Source organism: Poeciliopsis prolifica, unplaced genomic scaffold (genome assembly GCF_027474105.1).
Source record: "Poeciliopsis prolifica strain line A6 unplaced genomic scaffold, Auburn_PproV2 SCAFFOLD002, whole genome shotgun sequence".
Lineage (NCBI taxonomy): Eukaryota > Metazoa > Chordata > Actinopteri > Cyprinodontiformes > Poeciliidae > Poeciliopsis > Poeciliopsis prolifica.
Window position 1 is genome coordinate 14,471,632 of NW_026562377.1, and position 11,405 is coordinate 14,483,036.

Here is an 11,405-nt window from a genome sequence, read left to right on the forward strand (position 1 = left end):
GTCTTTAGGACCAACCACACACCTGATGCATAGAATGGATAATTAACATTCTTGATAACTTGCTATCAATACATAATGCAGTCAGGTGAATCAGGTGCGAAAAGGACGCGCCTACAATATTATGAAGAACTTGAATCAAACAAAGTGTTCTTGACGTCAACTGGGCCAATGAAGCCCAGACCCAGATTCAACTCAGAAGACTTGATGACTTCTATTCACAGATGCTTTCCAGACATTGTGACAGAGCTAAAGCCATTTTTCAAAGAAGAATATGGATTTCACTTATAACTGCAGCAACATTTTATTCCATATTACTTACACTGAAATAAATAAAGACATTTTGTACATATGCATATTATTTTCACACCATTTTACAATTTTTCCCTATCTAGACACTTAAAACACTTTGTTGCAACATGACAAAATGGGGAAAATAAATGTGAACATGATTGCACGGCGCACACAAGGCCTTCCTTCAATATGTTCCACATTTGTGCCGCACAGGAGTAAATACGACGAAGGTCTCCTGCCGTGGGTGGCCCCACAGTAACAAGTGCGAGGCCTTTTTCTCACACACGCATGATCAGAGCATGTGCATCGCAGTTACACGTGGGCACACACTTCCATGCCCAGCTTGAGCCGACCATCTTGAATGACTCACAGTCCCCAAACTAGAGAGTAAGAGCAGACTGTGAATGCAGCAGCTGTGTTATTTGAACGCCTGTGTGAGTCAGGTTAATATTTTCTGACATTGTGGTTAAGCTCTCTGCGGAGAGGGTAAGCTCTGGCTTTTCCGGCTGTGTGCGTGTGAACATGTGTCCCACCTGTCCGACAAGCACTGCCTCCTCTCGCTCGTGGTTTTTTTTTTTTTTTTTTTTTGGCATCTTAGAGGCAATGCGCCTCAGAGGAAGGAGCATTGAGTAGCTGTGTGTGCGTGTGTATTTCACCTACCTTAAACAGACTTTCTGTCAGTCTCTTCCTGATTATCGTCCACAAAAAGGCGCAAAAGAAAAAGAGGGCGATTTCGGTCCAGGTGATGTGTGCGTTATCCAAGAGGGTCCGTTTGGAGGACTCCAGACCCCAGTGATCACAGTCCCTCCATGCGCCCAGCATGGCGCTGGAGCCTCTGGTGATGAGCTCCCAGTACCCCGGCATGGGCTCGACTTCCACCGACCCGGCGCTGCCCATCGCTGCGACGACAGAGAAGGTAAAAACCGGGAGAGGAGCAGAGGGAGTCCAGACTGACCGCTCACCAGGCTTGTTGGCTCAATAAAGCACCCAGAGCAAGCTTATCTAACAAGCTTATCCCCTCTTTAGGCGCCTAATTTTTTGTTTCCCAAATTAAGACATGGGCCCATGTTTTTTTTTTGCTCTTTCATTGGAAAAAAATAAAAAAAATAAATCTTCGGTGCCGGATCAAACCAAAGGCGGTGATTAAAAATTTAAATAGAAATTACAGGAAGGGTTTTTCTTGAAGTTAATCCGACCCATCTGCGGCAGCTTGGTGGTTCATCCCGCTCATCATTCCGCTACGCACACGGCTCCTCTGCGGCAGGTTAGCCGCCTAGCTTACAGTTAACCAAACGGACAGCGCAGTGGAGGGAGCAGCTTCCCCGGTGTTAGCGGGACCGTTACTGAATTAACCTTTAAACCGAGCCCGGCCAGACAGACTATTGTTGCCGCTCCGCTGTCAGAGACGCGCTCTCATCTCGGACCGCTATCCGCCTTATATAACGACCCTCTGCCGCTTCATGAGGGAGCGCGGCCGCTCGGAGGCACGGACGAGTTACTCCGGTGAAAATAGAATCAGAGTGACATATAAGCCGGTCTATGAAGGCACGCGTCGTTTCTTCTTCTTCTCTTTCTGCGGCGCCGGTCAACGTGTCCGACGCTGCGTTTTGACGAGGCGCTCTCAGCCCCACAGCGGATATCAACTGGTGCGTTCAAAGAAAAGAGGACAGTCTGCTTTTATGGCTGAGCTGCGTTTATGAAAAAAAAAAAAACAAACAAAAAAAAAAACAACTAGCGTAAGGGCGTGACGTAGCAATTACAGGCCCGCTATCTTCTTCGTGAACTCCACTTAGACCACCGAGGAACTGAAAGAATGGTTTAAAGTGACAGCGCAGAGAAACACGTACACCGCCACAGGGGTGTCCAAAGTGCGGCCCGGGGGCCGTTTGCGGCCCTCTGCAGGACTTTGGGCGGACCCCCGACCTGCAATGTTGAGGCAGACACACACCTTTTCACCTTTTAGGGCAATTTTTTATTTGTTTTATTTACAGATTAATAACATAATCTTCAAAAAAAAAATCTTCAAAGAATGAAAAAAATTATATATATGTGTATACAAACTTAATTAGAACAAACTTAGAATCTAGAAAAAAAATCTTGCAGAACAGGAACATTTAGTTTTTATTACCTAGAAACTGTGTATTACTCATTACTTTTACAAATTTAGAGCATATTTAAAGTCCAGAGGATATTTACTTATACTTATCTACCAACCCTGAATAGAAGTATCTAGTTTATATACTTTGGATAGATCAACTTTAGATTCTTTTTCTTTTCTCTTTCCTTTGGTTTGTTAATTTGCTTGTATTTCCTTTTAATTTGTATAAAACACTAGACCCAACAATGCAGATGTCGCTGAAAATGTGCTAAATAAAATCACCTTTACCTTTTATTTTTGTCTTGTGCATTTCGAATTTGAGAATTCAGGTCCAAGAATGTGAGGGAAGAGTGGAGAGGAACAGGATCAAAGCTGCTGGAAGTAAAGTTTGAGGTTTCCACAGATTTGATGACCCATGTTATCTGCTGGTGTTTTATCAAATCCACTCAGGCATCTGAATAGCTGGACACATGAAAGCACTCTAAAAATTAGCTTAGTAGAGATTATCTAGTTATATTGGAGGACTTTACACCTGTCCAAAGTATTAAATACCCGCCTTAATAACTCAGGTATCACTGCGCTTGAGTGGCCAACAAACCTGACTGAAGATGAGACACCAGACCCAACAATGCAGATAATCTGAAGTAATTAAAGTAAGGAGAACTCAACCAAGCACCCAGAGCTACTTTTCCAGTAGCTGTTAATTATTCATGGTTATATCCTCATCTTCTAAGAAACTTAATTGTGTATTTATTTACAGCAGATTATAATTAAAATAAAACAAAAACTCTTGAAATACACATTCCTCATAAGAATGTTCACCCATCTTTCAATTCAACAAACTGTATCTGTACATCTAAAATGACAAATATTTCAAAGTTGATTTGTTTAAGTAGATTTTTACCCATATTAACACAAACCGCTCGGTATTTTTCCAATCATTTATTAACATTTCAAAGGAATGCTTGTATAACAAATGTGGCTGTCCCTACAATAAATGTAAATTTGTAGGGCAGATATATAAATGCATTTCTAATGTGGTTTAAATACAGCCAAGGTTTTAAACAGGAAAAAAAAAAACCCATCAAAAACCAAACGTATGACAGGGAGAAACAGGGTTATCTTCATGGTCATTTCCCCAAAGTCCACTGTTGAGGGAGTTTTGTGGGAAAACAGAAGGTCTATGCTGTAACGGTGGGGGCGTACTGCATTGCTAGTCTGTCAAACTCATTCTCCTGCAAAAAACCCCGAAACAAAATAGTTAGACACCAGAAACACCAAATTCTAGTTATTAAACTGACTTGTCTGTCTCAGTCAGGTTGTTAACTCATTTTTAGCATGTTTATGTACGTTTGTACTCCAGTGTGATTGCATCACAAAGCGACAGCAAAGGGTGAACGTTTAATGCTCTGCTCGGCTTAGATCCAAGGATACTTGCTGCCAACTAGCACTACAAACAGTTCAGTAACTATTACAAAACAGGGAAGCTGAGAAAGCATAGCAGAGATTCTTATTTAGAGAATAAGTGGATAAGTATATTTCTCTTTGAGCATAATCCAGCTGTTACCTTGGCAAAATAATCTTTGAGGAAAGGGTGAGCTTTGTGTGCATCTTTCAGCTGAGAGAGATACCGATTGGTGACCTGAGGAAACACAAACACATGATGCTCGGTGTCAGTACGAAGGATTATTAACCAGGAGGAGCCTTAAACAAATTATTACTTCTAGCCAAAGAGACATTTGCATGCATGCTTCTGCTCTTCTACAAGGCTGAAATAGAAGAGGCTCTGCTGTCCACACCGTCCACTGAGCAGAATTTAGTAAAATGTAGACTCTGAAGCTAACACAAATAATAATCTGCATAAAATTAATATTTTGCAGCATCGTAGTTGCTTCTTGCTATTCTTTAAGACAAACTGTGTCCTAAAACTAATGTAAGCTGCACAGCTGATAATTACTTGGGGTCCTTGTGACCAAACCAACAATTTGAACATCACAACCTTAATGATCAGTTGACTCAACGTATCTTTAAGATTATTCTCTAATTACCTTTTCCTTCCAGTTTGCTAAGAAATTGTCTCTGAGGTAACCTTGAGTAAGGTGTAATTATCAGTTGTTATCGCATGTTAATGGTGCCTCCGTGATAATGGTCACCATTCTAGTACAGTGCAATCAGTCAGATTATTCTCCCTTTTATCTCATGAACTCTTTACTCTCTCACAAGGTGAGAGAGTAACAACCAATGCTCAAGTGATTGGTACAAGATGTTAGCAGTAAGCAATGTAGTGTTTTAATCAAAGCAAACAGAAAATTGCTTAAATGTGCATGTTTAATTTAGACGTGAAGGGTCACAGAACAGAGTGTTCTTTATAGATTTGTCCCAAGTATAGTGATCCAGCTGACGGCTGTCACTGCAGAGACCTCTATGAACTTTGCTCTCACCTCAGGAGGTTTTCCCAGGTGTTGCGTCAGCACTATGAGGTTGATCAGCGTCTCAGGATGACTGCTGTCCTAATAGGGATAACATAAAATACAAAGTAAGTTATCAAACCCAAATACATAAAAATGATGTTACAAACACGACTGGAAGTGGCACACAAAACATCTCTGAATTAATCAGTAAACTATAAAATGTTGCCTTTTTCAGCCATGCAAAGCACAAGGGCTAAAAGCCACATCACACCCTTGTTAAGTTCTGCCGGTTAGGTGAGAGATAACATCAATAAATAACTGTCACTTGGTAAAAATTTAACCTTTTCATATCGCTGAAACGTGAAAAATGTGAGGCTGACTGGTAAACATGAAGCCATGCAATTAAGCTACTCAGGTATAAATTTTAAAAGTGGACAGGTGCATCAGCTTAAAATTATGAAACAGATTTTTGGTAAGACCTAACACTTTTAGAGATAAAGTAAGAAATTACTGTACCATAGAGTAACCTTTTTTTGGGGGGGGGGCAGGATTATTTTTTTAAAAAAGGGGCTGCACAGTGGCACAGTTGGTAGCTCTGTTGCCTTGCAGCAAGAAGGTCCTGGGTTCGATTCCCGGCCCAGGGTCTTTCTGCATAGAGTTTGCATGTTCTCCCTGTGCATGTGTGGGTTCTCTCCGGGTACTCCGGCTTCCTCCCACAGTCCAAAAGGCTAATTGGTCTTTCCAAATTCTCCCTAGGTGGGAGTGTGTGTGTGCGCATGGTTGTTTGTCCTGTTTGTTTCTGCGCTGCCCTGCGACAGACTGGCGACCTGTCCAGGGTGACCCCGCCTGCCCGGAACGCAGCTGGAGATAAACACCAGCAACTCCCGACCCCAATAGGGACAAGTGTGAACAGATAATGGATGGATGGGTGTTTAAAATAAATGTATTTGCTGCCATCTGCTGGTAAATGACAAAAAATACATTTCATTTCTATTTATGAAATACAGACACAGTACTAGAAAAAAAGCTAACAAATCTGACTGAAAGGGTTATTTAATGTTTACTTTAGGTGTGTACAGACACTCAGAATGCAGACACAACACATAGAGAGGCTGCTTAGAGAAACAAATGCTATTCTATTCAAGCACACTACTCATCAAGGTAACTGAGGAGTCTATGGGATCACAATAATTTGCATGTAATATTTTGTCTGTAGAGGTAATTTAAAGCAACCAAACCCTGCTGGATTATTGCACAGTATTACAGCCCAGGTATTGTCATTAAAACAATACCTGGAGGTAGAACTGCTGCCTCTGCAGCCTCGCTTGAAACATAAACACAATCTGATGCATGGATAGTTTTTAAATTTAGGAACACTTCCTCTCCTCACAGTGTCAAGCGGAAATTACACTCTGTTCAGGATGTCAGCTCTTTGAGCTTGAGAACAACATTTCTATTTTTACATTAGATTTTCTAAGAAAAAGAAATGATGTGACATTTTAAAATCTAACAAATGGAAATATGTTTCTGGAAGTTTGAGTGGGTTAAATTTGAGACATTTTAAAAGACCTTTGTAACCCATGTTAAAATCTGACATAAATAGTAATAAATAGTTGATTGGAAGTCTGTAAACAGAAAATTGTGTCGCTGCCCCTTTAAGAGACCAGCGTCACAGCTGACACTGCAGCTCACAGGCCGGGGAGAGAGAGAGCGCAGAGGAGGAATCGGAGTAGAGTGATGATTAATGAACAGCGAAAGTTAATTTAATTATGAAAGATAATCTACCTGATCGGGAACTGGCAAGAATTGTATTGAGAATATTGGTTTTGGTCAGGTTTTTTTGCTTGGTTGGAAGCTCGGACGGAGCCAGGATTTATCTACCTTGTGCGGCGCGCACATTCACGGCGCGCACATTCACGGATCGGATTCAGGATGGCGAGCCAGACCCAGAGCGACAATTCACCTTCTCCATCACATTAAGGAGGGACTCTCCTGCGTGCGGTAATTCGCTACCAGGGCGAACTGGATTGAACTGAACTGATAATTTATTGAATTATTCTTTTTGTCTGGATTGAGTCAACTAAGACTTTTCATTGAACTGAAGAACTGATTACATATTTGGATATACTTTGATTTTTATATATTATATATTTGAATGTGTTTTGAATAATTGTATTTAATTTTGGTGAAGAGTGATATATTCTTTATTTATTTTCTTCTTTTTTTTAGTTTCATTTACCTTCTTATTGAGAATCTGTAGAGTTTTCTTTGTTTATGTGTTGCATCTTATTTTTGTGTTTTACATTTAGTAAATTATTAGTTTATTACACTTAAGCAGCGGTCTCTGGTGCTGTTATTCTTGCTCCCCACTCCTTAGAGCCTGGAACTGGTCCAGTGGCGCGGTTAGCAGTGGGATACCGGTGCTACACCTTCATCTAACTTTTGGACTTATGTGAATTACCTAACTTCAGCACCTAATACCAAGTTCAGTCCTCGAGTGCTACAATCCAGCAACTTTCAGATAGTGTTGAAATAGAATTTTAAATTAGCACAATAGTACACAGGCTAATCTTTATGTTAAGACAAACTTAGATAAAGATCCAAACTAAAACAACTGGCCACTCTAAAAGTTTTACATGAATTGTATAGGGAGGATCTTAAAGAAAGACAGACTGAGACTTCCTTAAATCTCTTTAGACAGGGCATCTATCTGCCAGACAATTAACAAATTCCTTAGCGTGGTTCAAAAGTTCACTAGGATCTTAAAACTTTTTATAAATAATTTTATCTAAATTAGAATTAAATGTATTTCTTTAAGCATGTTTTGAATTAGTTACTTCTTAGATCCAAACTTATAGTCATTATTTAGCATTACATTTTGTGCAAGCTTGGTCAAAAAATACAAACTACTTTCTTGTGGAATCATTTGAGGCAGAAAACTAAAACAGACAGAGGTCGTAAATTTAGCTCAGGGAGAGTTGCAGGAGGCGCCTGGTATGGCAAAGACCCAGTTTGACAATCCATTTATCTGCCTTTGGGGCTCTTTAGCAGGATGTAATAAAATCAATGGGAAATCCCACAAGGGAAAAACACACGTCCTAATGCATATACTTAAATGAGGAGAATACACATTCTTATAAAATGGTTTGTTTTACAGCAGAAGTTCGAATCTCTTTGTGCTGAGTGAGAGTTTCCCAAAAGATGCATCTTTTGTTTGTGTTTCTGTTTCCCTTTTTACTCAGTTAATTGTTTCTGTTTTGTCATGTCTTGGACTTTTGATGATCTAGGTGAGATGCTTATTGTAACATTCTTTTTGCATTGATTTTCTCTGGATAAAACTCTGGATATCTGAAGTCTGACGTATGATTGCTCTTTCTCCCTGCGCATGTATACAGACACAATAATTCGGGAAAAAGAGGAATGAATTAACGAGCTAAATCAAGTTATTCCTCTTTTTAATTCTTAACAATAGTTAGGTATCAAATAGTTATCATCGGCAAGTAATAACACCCAAATTCCCAATTTATTAACCCAATCAGCACTAAAAGATACATACAAATTATAGAAAAAATGTGTGAACAAATGTGTGACCAACCTAGTTGCAATCATTCAAAATCAAGACTTATATCATTTTAAGATCTTGCAAAAATCCTGCAAAGGACCTTTACATAATCTTAAAAAGTAAAGTTATCCATCTTGAAATGAATGAGACAGATTTAAATAAAAAATATTGTTTCAATTAAAGAAGTAAAATGTTACTGCTCCTTTCTTCAGAAACATTTTTGGTAAAATCTCCAAAAAGCTACACAATTCAAAATTAAATTTGATACTTTCCACAAAAGAAAATACAATTATAAAACAGATGAAAGAATATCAAAGATTTTAGCAAAGAGTAGCCAATTACACCTTCTGCTTCAGGCTTTCACTAAATTTTTTCATGTTCACACAACAATGTTCAGTGAATAAACAATCAGTTTGGCTAGCACAAAAAACTGTTGTCTGACCTTATCAAGAGCCTCCTGCAGCACTCCTTCTGCCTCCTCCCACTTGTTCTGAGCCATGTAGCAGGCAGCCTGGCCGTTCAGCAGCAGCAGCGTAGACGAGTACTTATCAGACATCTCTTGGAAGATGTAATAAGCGTCCTGAAGCTTCTCTCCACCCTGAAATAACAAGCGAGTGTGCCAAAAACTTTATCAGACACAACATTAAAGCTGACAGCTCATTAAAGAAGACTTTTCTATAATTTGCAAATATGAATTTTTCCTATGCTGCTGATGTTCTAAAATTAACTGGTGTTTTTTTCCTCACCACAGCAAGGTTAACCCAGGCTGTGGCCAGCTGGGTCAGTGTGGCGTCCTCATCCTGCTCCTGCATCTTCTTCAGTTCCTTCCTGTTGAGGAAATTTCATTGAGATTAGAGAATATTCACAACCAGTAATTACCAATAGCTGCTAGAAACTGAGATTTAAAATTGAAATACAAGCCTAGCTTTTTTTAAAAAAAAAAGTAGCTATTCTTTCAAGTCATCAAAGCAAAGTTCAACTTCATTGCAAGACCTTTTGTTTATGTTTCTTCAAGTTTACAGGATCTCAAACTACAACTACGAACCTTGCCAGGTCAACACGGTCCAGACTGAGAAGCACCTGAATGCTCATGGCCATGCTGCAAATAAATTCAGATTTAGGTTTAGTTTGATCCATTTCATAAAAAATAAACAAAAAATAATGTAAACAAATTTCAGTGCACAAAACAAAAAGACTCATTGGATGCAAAGGTAGATTTTCACATACAGTATTTATATTTATCAAAATAACCTAAATGCCAACAAGAAACCGGCATGTATTTGTAGCAAATATTATTACACAAATCCATAGAGTGCCTTTATAGAGAGAAACTCAATAATCTTCGTGGATAATACCAAAGCCAAACTGGTACTGCTTGATATTTTCTGTGGAGAACAATCGTTAATTAAAAATGTTGAAAGTGGACAACAAGTAAAGTGCTCTTTTTGATTTGCCCTCACCACTCCAGACTTTCTCCTTGGTGCAGAGTTCTGAGCGCAGCGTCCGTGTTCATCTCATGGTAATAGATGGAGGCAGCCATGAGCAGGAAGGTGGTGTTGGCAGCATCCACACTCTTTGCCATCTTCTTGTCCAAATCAGCAACAATAGCATCCCTGAGCAAAAGCAAAGAAGAGAAAGTTTTGATGGAAATCTTTGGTTTTGGTTTTGTGCATCTAACTGGATATTAAGCTAAAGCTCACAACCACCACAATTTATTAAAATTCATTAGGCTTAAAATGAATTTGTAAAGTCAACTTGAATAGAAAATTTTGCAAAAACTAGGTCAAATGTGTAATGGGTTAACTTTGATTGCTTATGAGAGGAAGCTCATTAAAGTGATAAAACACAGTAAAAAATGGAAAAATCTAGTAATTACTAGGAATTTGTGGTACATTAATAGTATCAAATTCCATCTCTAATCCTAAGAGAAAGTATTATCTTGCACTAACAAAAAAAACAGTAGTTTAACTTATTTCAGAAAAAAGAAGGGGTAATAAAGCTAAATACATTTAAATATACAAAAAGCAGTATTTCCGTATATTTTCTCAAAAAGCATTAGCGATGCTAGTGTTTCAGAGACAAGCAATCGTCAACTACACAATTTATAACCACGGACTCGTTGACGTGAATGTCAAATGCAAGCTTTTACCTTTTGCTCTCATTGGACAGAAACTCTGCAAACATCCTTACGGCTTGGAGCTCAGCTGAAGAGTTGGCCTTGATATCGTCCAGAACTACACCGTACTTCCTCTGGGTATACACAGAAATTCACAGTTCAGGGTGTGGATAAGGCTTATATTCACAACGATAAACTCACGATAAGTTTAACAACCCAATGAGTAGCAGATTTCTACCCGTCGCTTCTTACCTGAGCGATGTACGCTCTGTACAAAAACATGTCTCTTTCAATCTCCTTCTCGGGTGACGACGGCTTAGAAAATAAAATTGGAGGTTAAAGTAGCAAAGTCATTCAGGCAAATGGTTGGAAACATAATAAATACCGATATTAGCTGGTTTATTAGCATAGCTGCTGTTAGCCAAACGAAAACGAGCGCATAATAAAACAACAGACGCGACTATTTTAAATGTAATTAAATGTCATACCTTCACCTTCTGCGCCTCGTTAATACACTGTTGATAACTGCCGATATAATAAGCATTTTTTACATCGAATAGCTCATCAACATCTCCCTGCTGAGCCGCCATGTTGACTACTGAAGCTTCCTGACACGTCGCAAAAAGACGTCTCTTCCTGCGTTCGACCAAGGATTCTGGGAAATGTATTTTCCAGAAAATAAACACAGAATTCTTGCTTAAACTTTCCCGTCCTTCTCCAAATGTGTGTTTTGACCAGTGTTATTACCTAAACAGTGTTAATTTATATTAGCAGATCTCTCTAAATCTCTAAATATCCCAAATTGAGCCCCTCAACCATAGGTTATTATAATCAATTTAGCCTACATGCTGTGTGTTATAGTTTATCTAAATGTATAAATTGTACCACCAGAGGGCGCTCGAGCTCTTACATTTCACAAACTTGTGA

The 11,405-nt window shown here is 39.1% G+C and overlaps 2 protein-coding genes across 3 annotated transcripts in view; both read right to left on the reverse strand.

Annotated features, from left to right (window-relative positions):
• Positions 1–2,132, reverse strand: part of cers1 (ceramide synthase 1) — a 30,037-nt gene extending 27,905 nt beyond the window's left edge. For both annotated transcript variants that reach the window (XR_008607593.1, XM_055053807.1), the window contains exon 1: positions 952–2,132. Coding sequence is in view for 1 of the 2 variants with exons in the window: in XM_055053807.1 (XP_054909782.1) it covers positions 952–1,188 (237 nt within the window). In the remaining variant the exon portion in view is untranslated. The remainder of the gene's footprint in view (positions 1–951) is intronic.
• A 1,184-nt stretch (positions 2,133–3,316) lies between these two features.
• cope (COPI coat complex subunit epsilon) lies at positions 3,317–11,110 on the reverse strand. Its single transcript, XM_055053823.1, has 10 exons — positions 10,967–11,110; positions 10,731–10,793; positions 10,512–10,612; positions 9,823–9,975; positions 9,408–9,461; positions 9,109–9,190; positions 8,805–8,960; positions 4,831–4,899; positions 3,957–4,031; positions 3,317–3,624 (listed from the first exon to the last, which is right to left on the reverse strand). Exons 1-10 carry the CDS (start codon positions 11,066–11,068, stop codon positions 3,571–3,573), a joined length of 909 nt encoding a protein of 302 aa, XP_054909798.1. The 5' UTR covers positions 11,069–11,110; the 3' UTR covers positions 3,317–3,570.
• Between the last annotated feature and the right edge of the window lie 295 nt (positions 11,111–11,405).